This window comes from Brassica napus, chromosome C4, assembly GCF_020379485.1.
Source record: "Brassica napus cultivar Da-Ae chromosome C4, Da-Ae, whole genome shotgun sequence".
In the NCBI taxonomy this organism is placed as follows: Eukaryota; Viridiplantae; Streptophyta; class Magnoliopsida; order Brassicales; family Brassicaceae; genus Brassica; species Brassica napus.
In genome coordinates this window covers 40,134,704-40,155,469 of record NC_063447.1, presented here as the reverse complement: position 1 = coordinate 40,155,469, position 20,766 = coordinate 40,134,704, and the positions used below count along the sequence as shown (strand labels likewise).

Genomic DNA, 20,766 nt, shown 5'->3' with positions numbered 1-20,766 from the left:
AACCTCGTTGACCGTTAAGGAAGGTAAAGAGTTTGAAAGAAAAAACTTCAGACTAAGTAGAGAGACGGTGAGGTTGAAGAAGAGTCGAAGAACATAGAAAAAAAAAGACGTAAACGGAATGGGTGGTTTATTGATTACGTTTTGTAAATTATTATAACTTTTGGTGAAATCTTTTAATAACAAAAAAAACTTGTTGGAGGAGAAAGAAGCGTTATCGGAGAAGGTAACTATTAGTGAATATACTGGGCCATTGTCCATTGACATCAACATTTGGACTCACAAAAAAAAAACGAAGTCCACATTTTTTCAGACAATAGTGACGTGTGAAAATAAAATGTTCTGATTGGACGATTTTTTGTGCCTACGTGGACACTCTAAGAGGAGCTTATATCTCCCTTTTAGTATAGTATATATATAGATGACTACTTGTAACTTGAATTAAACTCATTATAAGTCATGCCTAATGCTTGTAACAAACTCAAACTAATGCTGACCATGTGTTTATGGCGTGTGCAAGTCTGTAGGTTTGTGCAGGCAATGGAAGAATTTTTGTACCGCCGGTCGACTTGCTAAGGCCCATACATTTTGCATGGCGGGTTTGGTCAGCCTTTCCGAAGACCGTGGCCCGGCGAGACAGACCCGCCAAAATCTGTTTGACAACAAACCAAAGCGGGGGGACGAGGCAGGACAACTCATTTGCCATCACTATGAACGATGGACATGCTCTTAGAGCAATCTCAATGGGAGGTGCTCACAAAGTTTTCAAAATATTAAAATTAAACATTTTAATTAAGGTTTGCTTTGGGAATCTCAAAACCACGAGAACCTCTTCCCAAAATATCTCAAAATATCTTGAATGATCTCGAGATCCCCTTAATAGAATATAAATATTAATCTGTAAATATAGTTTAGATATTTGGTGTGAGAATTCCCCATTGTAGTTGTTCTTAGAAACTGCATAAAACATGTTAGTTAATACATGACATGACCAATTGGTTTCATACAGTTAAAGATATATTGGTATTATACATATATTGTAGATTCATATAATGACATATAGTTGGTGTAGATGAGTCATTTTATATCTTATTCAAAATTTTCATGGACTTTAATTTATCTAAATTTTCAAATTTGGTTGATTAATTATCTAAATTTTCAAATTTATACCTGAAAATAAGCCGCTTAAGTATCGGTAAAATAATTCGTTGAATAATCTAATGGTGAATAGACCACTTGATTTGGATGTATTTTTTACGGCAACATAAACATATATATATATAAAAATATGTTTGTCTCTCTCCTGTGATGCCACATCGGATCCATGCTGGAAAGTCGATCGTCCATGGCTTGACACATGTCTCAAACGCTGCGTTTCATTAAGCGTTGACAAATGTGGGCTTTCTCTCCTGATTTTATTATTGGGCCGTGAGGTTAGCTGTTCTGTCGGGCCCGATGGGGTTGTGTAGTTGCTCGAAAAAAAATGAAAGGTGTTCTCGCCAACCCTAATACGAAACGAAGATCCTCTTTCCCCTTCCTGCGGCGGTGAACTAATGACGTTAAGGCTTCCTCATAATTTCCATTTATTAGCTCCATCTCGAATTGTATTCAAAGCTTTCTTACTATCTTAAAGGCGGTGCCATGATCTGTATAAATAGAGAGTTTGATTCCTTCACTTGAACACATATTGTTCGTGTTTAATTGAATTTCCTCCAGAAAGTTTTTGCAATTGCGAACCTCTTGATGTTTTGTTATATATTTAGTTGGTTTTGATTTTAGAAATAAACCCTTTTTGATTGTTCAGTTTGCAAAATACTCTCTAACCATTAGTGTTTGTCTGTTTTGGTATTTAAGTTTTCAGCTGTCATATGAACTAGCTCGAGCAAGAAATGGAGATCAAATCAAGCCAGCCGAATCGTCCTCGAGAACCTTGGTATCAATCCAGCCGAATCGTACTCGAGGTCCAAACTCTTTTTTTTTCAGAAAATTTTTCTTTGTTAAATCTCTCACTCATACTTTCTGATAGTGGCTTCTTTCGCAGATTCATCTATCTGAATTGAAGGTGGGACAGTCCAGGTAGCGTGTTGAGGCAAGGCTTTTGCGTTTCTGGGAATCCCGAAATGTTAAGAAAGATGGTGAGCTCATGGGCTTTGATATTCTTTTGGTTGATGGCAAGGTTAGTCTTTTCGACTTAATTGCTTATTTCCACCTTATTATCTCTTATGCCACCATCCCTTCATAGTCGTAGCTGAACTCAAAACTTTTTTTTTTCGGAATTGTTTTCTTCGAAGTTTTATGCAAGTCTGAATATGATATGTTGTGACAAAGAATTTATATATAACTTTTCACAAAGATTCCTATTGATTCCTCCTCCCTCTCTAGCTGATTCATTTTCTTAAAAGCTTTTAGTTCTCTTCTGAGCTTTTGTTTATTTAATCTAATAGCTCAAAAGAATTTTACGATGGAGCTAGATAGTTAAGAAAGAGGCTGAACAGTTAAGAAAGAGGCTGAACGCAGTATTTGATGTCATCAATGGAGATGATTAAAAAACTGTTAGCGATTCATCAATGGTGGGGATTCAACGTTACACTTATCATCATGAAAATTGATCTTCTAGGTAAAATAAATCTCATAGTTGAAAAGATGACATTTTGTTTGCTTAATTCCTGGTTCTGTGTTTTAAATGCGTGTATGTCTTCTGATATTATCTGGTTCTATATTTTCAGATATCTTTCTGTGGAAGAAGTTCAAAATATTAGAGCAGGTGTTAACACCTCGAGTCGGTTGTGTTATTGTTTCGCTTGAGAGAAACTTATTATGTTAAATATATATATTTATATATGTAAATGAGTTAATATGATTTTCAACTATCTTTAAGTAAAATCACATTTAATATATATTTTTAAATCGAATAACCTATATAAAACCCAACTAAATGAGTTTATATGAATATTTATTTCTATTAAAAGTCCACATAACAAGATTTTACCATTGTTTTAGTTTGTTCTCTTTATATGTGAGAGTTCTACATTGCCATTGACAAAAACAAAATCAAATGATATATTTGCAGGTTATGTACCAGTGATCATATATAATTGACTACTTATACCTGAGAGGTTTACATGGTGTTACTATGATTGGAAAAGTCCGTTGGTTGGTCTGTGGATTAATATCGAATGACTTATAGTATTAATTAATGTTATATTGTTAATATTTGTTTATTCATTAGTATTGAAATAAGGATAATTAATTATATGGGTTACATTATAGTGTCTGTGTTTTTTTAGGATAGTTGTTTATTCATTAGTATTTAGGTAACTTAGGTGGTCGACATTTCATTTCTAAAGTACCTTAATGACTTCTAATTTTTAAAGTAAAACTGATGGCACAAAAATTAATATACCAGGGAAGAGTATGGGTAATTTCATAAAGGGGTTCCTGAATTAATAGTATTGATATAATATACCCTACTACCTTATTCTTACAGAAAATAAAATAAATATATTTCAAATAAATCAACACAGGTGGTGTGCGACATAACCTCACAAAATATAATCAATACATCAGAAATTATTTTGGCAAAATTATAACCACATAAATATAATAGTAATATTTTTAGAAAAAAGTAACTAATTAGTACATCCATAATATTGTTAGGTTAAAAAAAATATTCATTCGCATATTCTGATAGAAAGAAATATATATAAATAAAAATTCAAAAGTAAAATCGTTTTAGTAGTTCCTAAGTGTTGTTTGAAAATTAAAATTTAGTTTGCTGTACGCAATATATATATATATATATATATATATATATATATATATATATATATATATATATATATATATATATATATATATATATATATATATATATATATATCAAATATATTATATTTAAATATTTATTTAAATTTATATATTATGTATTTAATGTAAACGATATATATGTATATATATTAAAAATATATTTTCCATATAATTTTAAAATCATTTGTATTTTGTTATAGAAATTTAAACTTCGATCACAAATTTCTGAATGGGATCTAAAAGATATTCAAATTCAATGACATCTACAAATTTAACTAATATGTAATTCTTATATGACAAAAATTTATATTAAACGTTTACTTTAATTGTTAAATTATTTTAAAGTTCACATTCCGCAGTAGGGCGGGCCGGCCCTAGTATTCAATGAAACTCTGCTAACCAAGAAGGAGACTTTGTTTCCATATAGACAAAATATGATGATTGACATTGTGCAACACGTGCAAGAGTGTATGTCCTTGTATTCTGAGTCCTGAAAACATACTTTAGCTGAAAAGTAGTGAAGCTCTGGTGCAGACTTTGGACTTCTTCAATGAGTATTTTAAAAGCAGATCATTCCTCTGACTTTGGAAATACTTTATATGAATGTTATTGGCAGACTTGTTTATTTTGAAGATTCTATTCATTTTTACTAATTTTCCTGTAAGAGAAAATTCATGTTTGACATGCATATACAGAAATAAAATAAAGAATACTTCTATTATCTCTAAAGTATAGTTTACTTATGATTATTATTATACAGAAAATTCATGTTTGACATGCATAAACAACTGACATGTATCCGCGAGAGGACCAATTTGACTGGCAATATCCAATACATGACCAAACCAATAAAAGAAAAATAGCTTAAATAAGTATGTAAAAGATAGAAAAGGATTAGAAAAACTTATAAGATCTGAGAATGACAGCCTGGTTGATGGATATTATAGCTGGTCTAATTGCCTAAACAAACTTTTGTGAGGAAAGTGTCCTTAGTCGGCAAAAGTTGATGTTAAGTCGATTTGTGAACCAATCATAATTTGTTTTTTATGCATGTTTAATTTTTTTATTAGAACAATATAAAAATATGTTAATTAAATTATATGAGTAAAAAGTCTCATTTTATAGTATATATATATATATATATGTATATATATCACAAAAAAAATTATTTTAATTTTAAAATTTGCATTAAACAAGTATTGAAAACTTAACTTTTTAAATTTCAAGATATGCATTGAATTTTCAAGAACGATTATAAATTATTAAAAATATTAAAAATCTTACGGTGAAAGTTTTATTATCAATGGTTAACATTTTTGTTATAAAAAAATACACATGATCATAAAACCATATAAATATGAAGCTTTATTTAATAGGTAACCATACAAAAGATATATTATATATCTATGTTTATATTAATTTACCAACAAATTTTTTTAATAAATAAGAACGTAGTTTTGATTTATGTGATTGTGCTAATGATTTTTCAAGGATTCAATATATTTTTTTTATTTTTTATTTTATAATATGTAAAAGAACGTAAAAATACTTTATATATATAATGTTCATCTTTAAACTAGTTAAGTATTTTAAAAAACATTGTCGACGGAACTAACGTAATTTATTTATGGTATCTTTTGTTATTATCGAAGCCATGGCTGGTCTTGCTATGCACAAATTAATCAAACCCAAGACGACCTTCTGGCTCGCCTATCTCTTATTTTCTTATTTGTAAGTTCCTCAAAAGTAATAGAAATGTTGTTTGATTTAAAAAGAAACCAAACCAAAGAGCATAGTACACTACAGGAACGTAAATATAATATTATACAACCAGAGTGATACATTTATTTGACTATTAGAAACTGCTACTTGCTCACTTTCTCCGGAACAAGCTTGAGATGATCCGACTTGTGCATAGCAAGACCAGTCATGACATCCATGTTGATTTCTTCTGGTTTCATTCCGTTGGGAAGTTTGAAGTTGAAGTTGAGGAGAAGGTTCGCGAACGGAACCTCAAGCATCGCCGCACCGAGACGCATTCCAGGGCACATTCTCCGGCCTGATCCGAACGGTATAAACTCGTAGTCCGTGCCTTTGAAGTCAACGTCCTTCTCAAGAAATCTCTCTGGTTTGAACTCGTCAGGGTTAGGGCCCCACTCTTTCTCGTCGCGGGACACGGCCCATGCGTTGACGTTGACAGTAGTCCCCGCAGGGATGTCGTAACCAGCGATCTTGGTGTCTTGAATGCAAGCACGAGGGATAAGGAGAGGAATCACAGGTTCGATCCTTAAGGTTTCTTTAACCAAGGCTCTGAAGTAAGTAAGGTTCTTCACGTCGTCCTCAGTAATGAACGTTGAGCCTTTCTCTCTTGCATACTCTCTCACTTCTGCCTGAGCTTTCTTCATCACTTGAGGATACTTCATCAAATACGTCATTCCCCATACAACCGCCGCAGCCGCGGTGTCAGTTCCCGCAACAACTATATTCTTTTGTAACAAACAAAACAATAAGAAGAGTGAAACACACGCAACTGATTGATTGTAGCACAAGCAACAATTAAAACATAAATAACAAAAAAAAAGGAGAAATGTTTTAGACGTACCAAAATCACGCCTTTGACATTCTCTATAGTGAACTTGGAGGCGAAAGGTTGATCTTTATAGATCTCCATCAATAGATCGATCATGCTCTCAGTTTCTGGCTTGGCCCTGTTGGGGTCAAGTGTCTCATCGATAATCTCCTGTATATAAGTGTCTTGTCTTTCGAAACACTCCATCATATAAGCCGTGAGACCTGTCCAATCATCTAGAAATCCGAATAACGGGAAAAAATCGGAGAAAAAAATCTTCCCCAAAACGCTTTGAGTGCCATAAAGAATCTTGATGAATCTCTTCATCTCTTCCCCATCTTCATTGTACTTCTTCCCGAACGCTTGCCTGCACACAACCGAGTTCGTGAAGGTCAACATAAGCTCGCTTATATCGACAGGTTCGGCTCTCTCGGCAGCCTTTTCGACCTTAACCATCATCGTCCTAGCCTCCTCCTCCCGCACGTGCTTGAAGGTGGCCACACGTGTGGGTGAGAACAAGTGGTTCATTCCCATCTTCCTCATCTCCCGGTAATACGGTGTGTAGTGGTTCATTGCCATGTCGCTTCGGCCGTAGGTTATGAACTCGTGACCACGGTGCTGAGGCCGGTTCGCGAAGTTGACATCTTGCGTCTTGAGAAGCTCTTTTGTTAGCTCAGCTGATGATATGACCACCATTGTTTGACTTCCTATCTTGTATGAAAAGATTGGACCGTATTTTTTGGCCCATCCATAGAAGAAACGTTGTGGGTTAAGCTGGCTAAGCTGATGGAGGTTTCCGATCACCGGAAGTCCCCGTGGGCCGGGAGGCAGTTTGTAGCGTTTGGTTTTTGATTTTTGAGAGAGGAAGAAGAGGAGAACCGCGGCGAGAGCCACCACCCCGATGATGATATCTTCCATTCTTAGTTGCTACTTACTACTTTTGAATGGAAAGAGCACAGCTTCTTAATATATAGAAATCATTGATAATGATTGCGTTCCTTTTATTCTTAACCAAACCAAACCAAACCAAATACTATAACCGAACTAAACCAATATCAAATATTATAATCATATGCTTACTATCTTTATACCTACCTGTGAAACCTCACATGTTAGAAGTGAGGAACACATTCACCTACCCAACGTCCTTGGTCCCATGCTTGATATGTTCTTTTATGCAGTCGCATTCGTTTTTATCAATATCTGTTTGTTGTTTACACAGATTTTTACTTAACATCTTTCATTGAGTGATCTAAATGAACCCTGGACCTATGCATATGACTATACAATCCAGTTGTTTTATCGAGGAGTATATTCGTCAATAATTGCCGAAAGTTGCGATTGACATTCGGTTACTCTTTGCCAATGTGGCTCAGACTTAAATATTCAGTTGTAAATCCTTTCATCAATATAATATTTACAGTTTAGAAAAAAAAAAGACATTCGGTTACTCAGTTTGAATCAGTTTAGGAATTTCGGTTTTCTTTTTCAGATTTTAGAACTAGATTATAATCGTATCAAATTACAGTAGATATATTAGGTTTAAATTTTCAGAATTTTGAAATTTCCAGTTTTAGAAAATAAATCATCAAAATGAAAAAGTTTTGACAAAAATTTATATTAAAATAAATATATATATTGATTTTAGTTAAAATCTTAGATTTTTTGATAGTTTGATTACTTTGGTTTTATTTAATAATTCAATTCAGTTTTGCATTTGATTAATTTATTAAATAAATATATATTCTATTTGGATTAATATTATACAACTCGGTCAGCTCTAAATTTGTAAAATTCAGTTTGGATTTGAGTATTTTGGCTAATTTTTCTCAGCCCTAGCCGTAGAGACGTCAAATAGGTTTACTGTTTCGTCCCGTACCGCGGCAGGTTAGTCGTCGAGTGGGTTACAGCGGACCTGTCCCGTGCGGACTGCGGTCTTTAAAATGCCGGTCCAAACCCTTACCGTAGAATATATAGGCATTCGCGGTCCCTCTTTATCAAACCGCCTGCTACAGCTTCTTTCATGAATGTTCGAGTATAAGAGTTGTGTAAGAGAGTTGAGCTTCACTAAAGCCTTATCAAAATCAATGCCACAAAGCTCCGTTTGTGCTTGCGTTCTTGAGTTAAAAGTCTTCTTTTGTTATCAGCATAAGCTTTTGTTAAGTTTGAATCTGATTGAGTTGTTGTCTTTGTAATAATTTGGCTCAAGTGTTATATGTCTTCACCAAACCATCTCTTTTTTTTAATTATTTGGATTGCAAAAAAAATCGTGAATTACTTTGCCAAATTATACGATATACAACTAACTTTTCTCCTAAACAACACCATTGTAACCAAATTTAATTTAAAAAAAACACCAATTCACAGTACTGAAAATAAAACCAATCAACTTAAACAAGAAATATCACATTGTGATAAACCAATTCACAATTGTGTGTAAGAAAAAGAGAAAACCAAATCAAAACACCACCAGAGTTCGGATCGTCATCGCTGGAGCTGGAGTCGTCATCACCGGAGCTCGAATCATCATCATCGGAGCTCGAATCATCATCGCCGGAACTGCTTATGTTTTCTGGGGGAAATGTCACAAGAATCGTTTTCTTCTTACTCTCTTTCTCGTTTTTATAGGTAAAATAAGAAATGAAGAAAAAAATGCGGATCCATGTAATCCCGCATGACCCGCTTCGGCTCATCCCGCAAAAAAAACAGTCCCGCAAAGACCCATCCCACGAGGTACGGGCTGAGAAAATCTCGTCCCAATATCATACCGCGACAATCCTTTACGAATCAAGCCCGCGGTCCAGATCTATGATTGCCATCTCTACCTAGCCGGAACTCTAAACATACTCAATTTAGAGATCCTAAATAAATAGAAACTTACTAAAAGTAATATGAAAATAATCAAAATGGTGAAATATATAGCCAATTTTTACAGTCTATTGAACATTTTATCTCAAAAGTAAGTGACCGAAAAACAAAATTTGATGTGACTGCTCCTTTTTGATAAAAATACGACAATCATATGTAGACAGTATCAAAAGCTGACAGCAAAACCAAAGTCTACAACCTTGTACATATAGAAAAGCATAACATATTGTTACTCAAAACCAGTTAAGAACCATAAATGTAAAAAACAGTTTACAAAGAAGAACATGTTTTGCTAATAGTAACTCAATAATTCAGATGAAAATCTCAGAAATGTGTGTTCCCTTAAAAGAGAGAGATAGAAATGGAGAATAAAACAAAGATTTTAACGGATAGTGCCATTACTGATGGATGAAACCTTGCAGACACCTGCATCTGTAGTAAAGGGTATATCTTTATAGCAAGCAACTAGGTTCTCGTTCGTGTTAAGATCCACCAAAAGTGTCTCCCATACTTTCTTCTTTGGGTTTAACACAACGTCTGGCTCACCTTCATGCCCAGCAAATCTAACTCGTTCACCAATCGTAGCAGATTCAGGGGGCTCAACTAACTCCACCTGAAAGTTTCCAGCAAACATAGAAAAACAATTTATTTATAACATAAACAAAACTAGATGAACTATGAACAGGTCAGAGAGTCTTCTTACCTTGCTGCCGTCACTACTGGAAGCGGCAAGAACCATTGCCTGTGACATAATATCCCTCATTTTCGAGGGCTTCAAGTTGCAAAGCACACACACCATACGGTTCTGTCCAGAAACAAGTCATATCGATTATTGAAGCGATGCATACAGATACTGGGAAGAAAACTAATGGATTAAGTTGATTGGTGAGATTGAATTTGAACAGACCTGCATCTCCTCAAGAGGAATATATTTGACCAGTCCACTAACAACGGTGCGAATTTCACCTCCTCCAACATCAATTTGTTCCACATACAATGAATCTGCGTTAGGATGCTTCTCAGCCTTTAGAATTTTACCGACTCGAATATCAAGTCTTGCCATTGTAATTTCAAGAGTAGCAGCCGGCTGAGGTTTGGATGTTCCCGCTCCTTTTGACGCCTTTTGCTTTTTAGCATCTGGGAGGCAAAACAGCGGTTCAGTACATAATCATCAAAGCTACTGCGGTACAAATTACAATGATGCGCTCGAGATCTCTAGTGTATATGCGAACAGCATTTTGATAATACAAATATAGAACCTGAAAGTTTTGTTTTCTTAAGCTGCTCCGCCATATTTGCTGCTTCTACATCCCTAGCACGTCTATCAGCTTGATTTCCAGCAAACTTGTCTTTGTACTGTTGCACTTCTTCATCTTTCTGTGATCATAGTATTTCACAAGATATAAATCAAATGCTCCATCACGTTTAAACATACAACAAGTCCGCCTTTCTTATGGATAAAATCAAAGACAGGTATGTACCAATTCCTTGAACAATGGTTGAGGGGTGCCTATCCTGTGACCGGGAGGCAGTATCTCCCAAAGTCTACTTGCTATTCCCTCGTCGGAGAGTGAAAATTGTAGAGACAAATTTAGCTGTTTAAATACCTACAAAAAAATGCGAAAGACAGCAGCACTAATCACGCTTGCCATTCTACTAAAATTAAATAGAAATATATGTTTCGAAGACGATCAATAAAACTTACCTCCCGAGAAAAGGACGGCATGAAAGGTTCTAACAACTGTGCAAGAAGGTATACTAAACCAGCAGCAGTTCTTATGACAATTGCACAAGAAGGTTTATCTTCCTTGAAAAGTTTCCAAAATTGGGCTTCCTACAAAAAAAAAAACAGTAAAGTTGGTTAGACGGTAACAGCTAATAAAGCTAATATACATTTATGAGTGTCGAATTACCTGCAAGTATGCGTTCCCTTCATTCGAGATGGTCATAGCAATTTTCAGTCCCTGCTTGAGCTTAACCTATATCAAATGAACAGTCTTTAGTAAGAACATAAACCACCAGGAACTAACTAAGATAGCCATGCCAGACCAAAGTCCATATAATGTTCCTCACCTTTTCCATAGCTTCAACATACTCCTTTACAAACTTTCCAACCTTTTCAGCCAGGGATTGCGTTAGAGGATGAGATTCAGCACCAGGAGCATCAGGAATGACAGACCCATAACCTTCACATCAATTAGTACATGACATAGTAAGAGGCAGGGAAAACATGAGAGCAGATATGGAAAAGTATTGGCCATGTTTTCAAGAGTATCACTAGCAAAAATCCTAGCAAGTGATCTTTCTGTTTCCAAGAGAATTTAATACTTTATGCTATCCAGCTACTTCATGCAATTTTTATTTTGGAAAACAAAATTCAACATCTGACCATCCACAGTCCACTAGAGAGGTATGAAAAGTATTGGCCCTGTTTTCAAGAGTATCACTAGCCAAAATCCTAGCAAGTGATCTTTCTGTTTCCAAGAGAATTTAATACTTCATGCAATTTTTATTTTGGAAAACAAAATTCAACATCTGACCATCCACAGTCCACTAGAGAGGTATGAAAAGATACACGCATGTGAAGACACTTGAACATCAGATATGTTTTATGACCAGTTAATAATTATGTACACGCAATTTTACAGCAAGAGGAATCATGGCGTTAGATCAGCACAACAGAATTATAGTATCGACTCTTGCAAGCCAGATGCATCTTATATCATTCTAGACTACAAATTTTGTTCACAGACTAACACGTGACAACAGATTGAGGTCCCAGAGCTCAAATATCTCTGACTTGCACACTTACTAGCTGGTTTCAATAAAAGAATGCAACACATCCAATATTTTCAATTGGATATGTCAATCTGAAAAGTCATCTATAGCTACCACTCACAAGGAAAACCAATACTTGAATCCGGAAAGAATTAACCAACCTGAGGGCTCAGGCTTTGCTATAAAACTCAGAACTCGATTAACGAAGTTTCCTAGGTTGTTCAGCAACTCGCCAGTCAGTTTCGCTTGCAAATCTCCCCATGTAAATAATGTGTCAGACACCTGGACGGGCCAATCCCCAGAACAAATTAGCGTTGGTGAAATCTATACGTTTATGCATGCCCATGATGAATGAGAGAAAAAAGGATGTTTCTATTTTTACGAGCAATCAGTTACCTCAGGCCTGTTGGTCAGCAAGTAGTATCTCCATACTTCGACAGGGATATTTGTATCTTTTACATCATTACCAAACACTCCAACACCTTTACTCTTGGAGAACTTTCCTGCAACCCATACACAATAAACATGTCCTCGTTTTTATGAATACAAAAAAAAAAGCAAAGCACATCAAACTAATTCAAAACAATATCATGCATCCTAGAAAGGTTTATGGAAGCCATGGTAAAACATTAACTGACCGGTTTCGTAATTTAAATACTCAGTCACACTGATTGTCTTCATCAGTGTCCAATTTTCCCCAGTTCCAAGCTGCGTAGATGGAAACATCACCTGCATAGTAACATGTTGGCAGTTGAAACAGTCGGATTTACAAATATAAACCTTTCTCGGAGGAGCAAACATAACAACCCTAATAACAAGGATGACAGAATTATAAAAGATCAAAAACATCTGAAACATGTCTCCAAGATATTCAAAACAGAAGATATCCTAGTCAATGGAAACTGAAGAACAGGCAGATATTTTTAATTCACCTTTGATTTCTTAGTTTAGAGGAAAAGAATGAAGAAAGAGGAGATAACTAAAACCACTAGAACGAGAATTTGCAGTATTCAAAATTTGAAATGTTATAAACTCACAGTATGAAATGGCACATTGTCTTTCCCCATAAACTGATAAAGCTCCACATTCTCAGGATTCTTCCACCACTTCTCCCATTCAGATGTGTAGCATGACGTTATTGAGACGTATCCAATAGGAGCATCAAACCAGACGTAAAAGACCTATAAACACAAATCGAATTAGAAGATGTAGTTTAATATGTTTACAGAATTGGCTAGCAGTGATGTTCTTACTTTTTCCTTATATTTCTCATGTGGAACAGGAACTCCCCACTTTAGATCCCTTGTAATACATCTCTGCCTTAGCCCTTCCTTAAGCCATGCTTTCGTCGTTTGAATAGCGTTTTGACTCCAAGATCCAGTAACAGATGTATCGTCAATATACTTTTCCAACCTATCTTTCAGCAATGGAAGCTCAATAAACAGGTGGTCTGTGTCGCGAATTCGGGGTGTGGTTTGACAGACCTGTTTGAGAGAGAAAACATAAGCATTCAAGATAATTGTAAATGCAGACCATAGTCATGCAGTTCTTAAAGAAAGTCAAGCCAGCAAAAACAGTGCAAATCTATTCTACAGCAATCTGTGAGTCAAGCAAATAAGAAGGGAACAGAAAAGATGCAAGCACAGGACAAGGACAATCAGCTAGCCATTACCAGTAATATATAATATCAACATAGGCAAAAGAAATGTACTGTCACAGAGCATTATAATTTGTATGATAACCGTCTTCTCTTAATCTCAACAATTTGCAGCCACCGCCACGAATTTCAACATAATGGTTAATGTGTTTCAATAGAAAATACTATTTCACAAGCATATCCCACCTTGCACCTCGGATCTTTGAGTTCAGTAGGATTCAGGAGCTTTCCACATTTTTCGCACTGATCACCACGAGCAGAATCATAATTACATTCTGGAAACGGACAAGAGCCCTCAACAAGCCGGTCAGCTAAGAACTTCTGGCATGTATCGCAGTAAAGCTGTAGATAAAAAGGGCCACAAAGACTTGTTAAAATCCCACTAACTCAGTGGTGTAGATCATTCTACTTATGAAGCATATAAGGATGCCATTGCGAAATGCTATCAAATAACAGGCATTTGAGCAGAGAATCATTCACCTGCTGCATGGTGTTCTCTGAAAGGAAGTTGTTTTCAAACAATTTTTTGAAAATTGCTTGGCATACTTCAGTCTGTTCTGGAGTTGAAGTTCGCCCAAACTTGTCAAAACTTATATCAAACCAGTCATAAACTTCTTTATGAATGGCATGGTACCTAAAAGCACACACATGTTGGTAGCATGAGAAAAGACTGTGTTTCATAGATGATACAGTGCAAAAATAAGGATGCTTTACTTGTCACAGATTTCCTTGGGGGTGCAATTCTCCTCAAGAGCTTTGGTCTCAGTTGCAGTTCCGTATTCATCGGTTCCACAGATATATATCGCATTATAGCCACGGAGACGGCAGTATCTTGCGTACACATCAGCACTCAGAACACCTGCACACAAAAAATAATAATCAATATAGCCTTAAACTGAGTCACACTATCTACCCGTCCACACAAAAATTTGGCTATTCCAAATATATCAACCAACGCAAAATCAGATTCCAAAAGCTTAAAACTAATCTCTGCATCTGACCTAAACAAATTTGGCAGCGATTTTATCTAAGTCCTAAAACGAAACGCACACACGACCACAAGCAATCAGATCAGAAGACGAGATAAACGAATGAAGAGTAGGATTCAATTTACATCCAATGATGTTTCCGAGATGAGGGACGTTGTTGACGTAAGGCAAGGCACTGGTGATTAGTATGTTTCTCTTCCCAGGAATCGGAAGCTTAGGGCAGCTTTCTCCGTCTTCCATGACGACAACAAGCTTTTCTCGAAGAATCGGAGAGAGAGAGAGGAGAAAGACGATATCAGAGTGGCTTCCGGCTAACAATGAGAAGAGAGCTCTAAAACCTAGTAACTTATTTATGGGGAACAAAAAGATCCCGGTTTAAGTTCATACCGGATCGAAATTTGATCAAAGCCGGTTTGATACCTGAAATTGCGAGTTGTTATTGGTCTTACTCGTTTTGAAGAAACCAGAATCCAATAGGTCTATATCCTACTCATTTATTCTCGAATATAGGTATAGATGCTGTGCATAATTATTTAAAAAGAGATACTAAGCATAATTATTTATTCTTGGTAAAATTAAATATAATATATTAGAGAAAGGTAAAATCGGTCCAAAATGACAAATAGTATCAAAAATCATATTGTGACAAATAAAAGTTGAAAATGTCTATTTTTTTCAATTCTTTTTTAATTATATTACTTTAACAATACATCACATCATTAATTATATTACCATAATAACAATATATAGATTTTTATTTATTAGTTAATCAACATTAACTTTGTGCCAATTATAAAATCAAAAATGTAAAATAATTGGGTTTTGCATATGGTTAGACGTTCGGTTTAGTTTGTTTCACTATTTTTTTTAAAAAAATAGTTTCAATCGGTAGAATATTACGTAGCCAAAAACATAATTCAAATACATGTTTTTGTGAATAAAATAATAACTTAAATCAAAATTATAAAAATATATTACATTTATTATCACTTATTTTTTCAGTCCATATAATTCTTTTACTAAAAAAAAACTATTTATATTTCACTTAATTTAACCAAACACATAGAAAAAGTCATTTTTATTAGTTTATAAAATCAGTTAGGCATGAACATTGACTATTTATTTAGGTACGAGTTGTTCTTTTCACGTATCGGTGTTTTTGTTTAGAAATTAGGCTCCCTTTGAATATTATAAATTTATGTGTGGGTTTTGAGTTGAGTCATTTTGTGTCTGGATGAGTTCAGTTATGATGTATAAGAACCTAAAAATATTTAAATAACAAATATATCTGACATGGTTCGGATAAACCATATTACATGATTCAGTTTAGATCTTTTGAATACAATTATTTACATTACAATCCATCTAAAACATATAACACTAATTATGAAAACAAATATCAATGCATAAAAATATAAAAACTAATACCCACGCGGATGCGCGGATCAATCTCTACTATTTTTTACAACAAGACGACAAAACAAAGCAAAAGAAAATTTAGCCAAGACAGAAATAGACAAAAACCCAACCGTAAGCATGCTAAAAGCATTTCCAACAGCAGTTTCTAGAAAAGGTTCTCAACATTTAAGAGAAAATAATAACAAAATCAGGAAAAAAAATACCAAAAGTTCTTGTTTCAGAGCTTTAAGAGTATGTTTATTGCAGATTTTTAAGTGTGTATCTTAGGTAATTAGGAATTAAAAAGAAAAGAAAAAATACCATTAACTTAAGCATCGGGTCTTAATTAAGGCTTGGAAAAAGCGGTTCTTCTTAGCCACGTGTTCTAAAGCTATTAGCTTTGTGTTTTTGTTGGAAAAGAAAAGAGGCAAAGGAAAGACGAAACACATCTTCTCCGTCTTTCAACTCCTCGACGAAGACGATCGGTGGTCGCATCCTCGATGAAGACGATCGGTGATTTTGTCGACGAAGAATATCAGTGGTGGTGGCTCTCCCCGACGAAGAATCTCGTGGGTCAGATCTCGGTGGCTCTCGTCGACGAAGAATCTCGGTGGCTCTCAGCGACGGCAAATCACGGTGACTCGACGGAGAAAATCGGTGGCTCTCAGCAACGGCGAATCACGGTGGCTAGACGGAGAAAATCGGTGGCTCTCAGCGACGGCGAATCACGGTGCTGAATTTAATCGATGAGCAAAGCTAAGTAATTTATTTTATATTTTGAAGTCCTCTATTTTGCATGTTTTTGATTTTGGTCCTTCTTGTTCGTGTTTGATGTTTAATACACTAAATCTGATTTCTTCAATTGCAGATGGAAGTTCCATTGAAGAGACAATCATTAATTGTCTGGAGAGGCAATCGATCTTCTCTGCAAACTCAAAGGTTTGATTTTCCCGATCTCATCTTCTTCTCGGTTCTGTATACAATTCTCGTTTCTGATAATGAGATGTTGATGGAGAGATTTCGCACTGTTTTGATCATTTCCTTGATTGTTTGACTGAATGTAAAAATTTCCAGTGAATGAACATCATGTCTAGTACTTCTTGATCGTATTGGTTTAGTAGATTCTCGCTAGGTGGCTTGGTGTCTAGTACTTCATGATCTTGAATCTTGAGAATGAAGAACAGTTTTGATCAATTTAATATATCATTCTTGTGATTCTTTTTGATTCGTTTGTCTTTGTGTCTTATGGATAAGGAGACATGATAAGGAGAGATGATAAGGAGACATGAGCAATGTTAAGAAATCAAAAGGGCAACAATTGCAAGACACGTAAACATATCTCTTTGATCTTTTCAATAGCTTAAAGTCTTTTGATCTTTGTTTGAATTTAAGCGTGTGTAATAAATGTTGTGGTTAGGGTTAGATTACAGTTGTGTTAGTAATAAATAGATGTTATGGTTTAGTGCGATAAATGTGTTAGCTAAATGTCAAGTCTATGGGTTGTGATGAATGTGTTTAGGTATATGTCAAGTCCTTTTTCTTCTATTTAACGCATTGCTTCTTCTGTTTCTTATCATAAATACCTTCTCTTCGATCTTCTCTTCCATCTAAACACCTTCATCTTGTTCTTCTACAACAACTATAAGAAGAAGTTCAATCTTGAACATGCTTGGATGGAGCTTCGTAATGATCAGAAATGGTCTGACCTTTGTACTTCTAAAACCGAGGGAAACTCTAAAAAAAAGGAAGTGTGAGGATGGAGCTGCACAATCATCAAGCTCTCACGCTGAAGCTCATGAAGGAAGCAATCGTCCCCCTGGTGTTAAGGCTGCAAAGGCCACTGGTAAGAAGACAATGGTAGAGGGGAAAGAGAGGCTGTCTGAGTTTCAGACCATGTGGTCCATTAAACAACAAGATTTGGCCATGAAAAAGAGGTTGTCAAAGATGAGTCTCCTTGATAGTCTAATTGCAAAAAAAAGAACCACTATCTGAGTGTGAGGAAGCTCTGAAGAAGAAGCTCATTAGTGACATGTTGGCTGTTTAAGTGTCTGACCTATTGGCTGTTGTATTTCCTTTGTTTAATTTTAATTCCCTTTGAGAAAAAATGACTTGTTGGGTCATATGTTTGCTCTGAAGTTATTGTCATGGAGTTTAAGTTCTAGTTTGTGTTTCTAGTTCTTGTTTCTTGTTCTTGTTTGTGACTTCGGAAATGATGATTTAAATGTTTCTTGTTCTTGTTTCTTGTTCTTGTGTTTCCTGTCTTTGTGTATGTTGAAATCAGATATTTTTGTTGTGGCTAAACTTGTGTATGTTGCTCTGATTTTCAGGTTGGACAATCAACATACGCAGAGCTTCTTGTTCTGGTTCTGATGATGGGGTGAGAGTTGCCAAAGTTGAGAAAGAAATAAATCATTGAAGGTTCTTGTTCTCTTCTTCGAAGACGCTGAAGATCATCACGGGCTGTCCTTTGTATTGTTGTGTGTCACGGGCTGTCCTTTGTAATGTTGTGTGTCACGGGCTGTTGTTGTGTTGCGGTCTTTTGTAGTCTTGTGGTCCATGTGTAATGAAAGGTGTTGTTGTGTTGTGGTTGTCTGTATTATTGTATCACGAGAGACACTTTGTCTTGTAAAGATATCGAGAGACACTTGCATCACACACACTTATAAATTGTGTTGTATTCTCACAATTCTTTGTATTCTCTTTGCTAAAACAACTCTTCCTCCTCCATTATCTAAAACAATTTTATCTCTTTGATAAAAAAACCAAAACAATTCATTTTCTTCACTATCCATTCTCTCTCTAAAACAACTTTTTCTTCTGTTTGATAAAAAAAAAAAAAACTTATCATCTCATCTCATGGCATCTTCTTCTCATAACAATTTTGAGGGATTATTTGATGAAACTTTCGATCAATTTTTTGATCAGACATTCGATAATCTGATCAATGATAATGGTGATCAAGAAAATGAAAGGAAGACAAGGAAAAAAGAGTTTTTATCGAAAGAAATCGTGAGGAAGACCATATATGTTTATGGAATGATTATTTCAGTGACACTCCAACATATCCTGAAAATCTATTCCGACGACGATTTAGAATGAACAAGCCATTGTTCATGCATATTGTTGATCTCCTCTCCAATGAAGTTCAATTCTTTCGTAAAAAAAAACGGTCTCGGAAGGCTTGGTCTCTCTGCACTTCAAAAGTCTACAACAATTATTCGTGTGTTGGCATATAGTTCTGCGCTTGATACGGTCGACGAATACCTGAGGCTCGGTGCAACTACTACTCGGTTATGTGTGGAAAATTTTGTGGAAGCAATAATATATCTGTTCAGCGATGAGTACCTAAGAAGACCAACACTGGATGATCTTCAGCGTCTACTTCATATTGGAGAGCTTCGTGGATTTCCCGGTGATGTTAGGAGTTTTCAAGGCTCATAAGACAAATGTTGTAGTATAGTGAATGTCGAACCAGTGTGAGGGATATCAAAGCACCGAGAATGCAAGTACTCACTTAATCTAAGTGCAACCAATGATTTAGATGAGTTTTAAGCTATGACTAAAACTAAAAAGCAATAACAGAATGATACTTTCTTGACTAAGGGAAAAGAGAACTCATGGGCATAGGGATTAGACCTTGGGTGATCAAGTTTCGAACTAAGGATGACAAATGATCAATCAAACTATCGACCTTAAGCCTAGACACAATTCTAAGCAAGCTATATGTCTAGATGAATGCTCATTTGCTAACATATCTCAAACATCAAATGTCTTTGGTTGAATAATATGAAAGCAATCATTACTAACAAGTCTATTAGCTATTTTAGCACCTTTAACAACAAATGTCTTTGGCAAAGTATACTAAAAGCCTATGAGAGTTGTCTCAGGCATTTCATCAAACACCTTTTGGGTGGGAAATGCCTATTGATAAACTTTTGAGTGGCCAACTCAGAAGATGCATTATGAATACTCTACTAGCAAGGAACAAGAATGATCTACACTAAAACATCATAGAACTAACCTAATCACTCTTAATCTCCCTAACCCATGAATTCAAAAGGTGATTACTCACTAATCTCCATGATTCCTCTTAAACTCATATTGGATTTCAGATTAATCATGTAGAGAAATAGATAAGAAATCAACAAGAACACAAGAAATTAACAATCAAAATCCAAGAGATAAACTTCTCAAGAGATTTTTTGTGTATTTCTCCAATGATCCAAAGATAATCTGCCTGCCGGCTACAAAAGATGTTTAAAACATAGGTTTTAGAAATGTAAAACGTGCATAAGGAAATGACCAAAAGGCCCTTAAGTAAATAGAAGTCGACCCAACAATAGACGCGGAGCGACCTCGGCATGTCGCTCCGGCCTCCGGGAGCGACCTCAGTGGGTCGCTCTGAGAGGTCGCTCCGGGCTTCGCTTCGTGTCGTCTCGCCATAGAGACGCGAGCGACCTCGGGGCGTCGCTCTGGGCAAGTCGCTCTGGACTTCCAACGGGATGAATATGGCGAGCGACTTCACGGGGTCGCTCCAGCTAGGTCGCTCTGAGAGGTGCTTTGGAGCGACCTCATGACGTCGCTGCAGAACCTCGCTCCCCTGCTCTGCTCGTCCAATGATCACATATTTCACCTCCTTTGAGCTCCAAATGCATCCAAATGTCCCCAAGAACTCCATGTGGCACTCCAACACCTGATAAAGA

The 20,766-nt window shown here is 35.7% G+C and overlaps 3 protein-coding genes across 10 annotated transcripts; 1 reads left to right on the top strand and 2 right to left on the bottom strand.

The window, feature by feature from the left end:
• Positions 1-5,551: 5,551 nt before the first annotated feature.
• LOC106426995 (cytochrome P450 83A1-like) lies at positions 5,552-7,425 on the bottom strand. The gene is made up of 2 exons (XM_013867725.3): positions 6,407-7,425; positions 5,552-6,290 (listed from the first exon to the last, which is right to left on the bottom strand). Exons 1-2 carry the CDS (start codon positions 7,289-7,291, stop codon positions 5,670-5,672), a joined length of 1,506 nt encoding a protein of 501 aa, XP_013723179.2. The 5' UTR covers positions 7,292-7,425; the 3' UTR covers positions 5,552-5,669.
• A 1,990-nt stretch (positions 7,426-9,415) lies between these two features.
• LOC106426996 (methionine--tRNA ligase, cytoplasmic) lies at positions 9,416-15,013 on the bottom strand. The gene is made up of 17 exons (XM_013867726.3): positions 14,791-15,013; positions 14,391-14,535; positions 14,157-14,310; positions 13,863-14,018; positions 13,273-13,503; positions 13,057-13,200; positions 12,658-12,748; positions 12,416-12,522; positions 12,181-12,301; positions 11,315-11,427; positions 11,155-11,220; positions 10,947-11,075; positions 10,723-10,848; positions 10,501-10,618; positions 10,149-10,378; positions 9,945-10,046; positions 9,416-9,854 (listed from the first exon to the last, which is right to left on the bottom strand). The coding sequence occupies exons 1-17, from the start codon at positions 14,903-14,905 to the stop codon at positions 9,624-9,626; spliced, it is 2,379 nt and encodes a 792-aa protein (XP_013723180.2). The 5' UTR covers positions 14,906-15,013; the 3' UTR covers positions 9,416-9,623.
• Positions 15,014-15,694: 681 nt separating this feature from the next.
• Positions 15,695-18,749, top strand: LOC106427007. Of its 8 annotated transcripts, none has more exons than XR_002657867.2 (3): positions 15,701-17,002; positions 17,321-17,392; positions 17,713-18,296. XR_002657867.2 is itself a non-coding variant. In XM_013867738.3 (3 exons), exons 1-3 carry the CDS (start codon positions 16,932-16,934, stop codon positions 18,477-18,479), a joined length of 354 nt encoding a protein of 117 aa, XP_013723192.2. In that variant the 5' UTR covers positions 16,436-16,931; the 3' UTR covers positions 18,480-18,749. The 8 variants fall into 8 exon arrangements, 3 of the variants coding, with proteins under 3 accessions (XP_013723192.2, XP_013723191.2, XP_048610661.1); XR_002657865.2 differs by having other exon boundaries at positions 15,705-17,002; positions 17,318-17,392; XR_002657868.2 differs by lacking the exon at positions 17,713-18,296 and adding an exon at positions 18,391-18,749 and having other exon boundaries at positions 16,427-17,002.
• Positions 18,750-20,766: the final 2,017 nt, after the last annotated feature.

Coding starts and splice junctions, on each gene's coding strand:
- LOC106426996 (XM_013867726.3), bottom strand. CDS start 14,905: ATGGAAGACGGAGAAAGCTGCCCTAAGCTTCCGATTCCTGGGAAGAGA. Junction 12,302..12,415: donor TGCTGACCAACAGGCCTGAG/GTAACTGATTGC, acceptor TGGCCCGTCCAG/GTGTCTGACACATTATTTAC. Junction 10,619..10,722: donor AACCATTGTTCAAGGAATTG/GTACATACCTGT, acceptor CTATGATCACAG/AAAGATGAAGAAGTGCAACA.
- LOC106427007 (XM_013867737.3), top strand. CDS start 16,932: ATGGAAGTTCCATTGAAGAGACAATCATTAATTGTCTGGAGAGGCAAT. Junction 17,003..17,712: donor TCTTCTCTGCAAACTCAAAG/GTTTGATTTTCC, acceptor AACTATAAGAAG/AAGTTCAATCTTGAACATGC. Junction 17,998..18,390: donor GATTTGGCCATGAAAAAGAG/GTTGTCAAAGAT, acceptor TCTGATTTTCAG/GTTGGACAATCAACATACGC.
- LOC106426995 (XM_013867725.3), bottom strand. CDS start 7,291: ATGGAAGATATCATCATCGGGGTGGTGGCTCTCGCCGCGGTTCTCCTC. Junction 6,291..6,406: donor ATGTCAAAGGCGTGATTTTG/GTACGTCTAAAA, acceptor TTGTTACAAAAG/AATATAGTTGTTGCGGGAAC.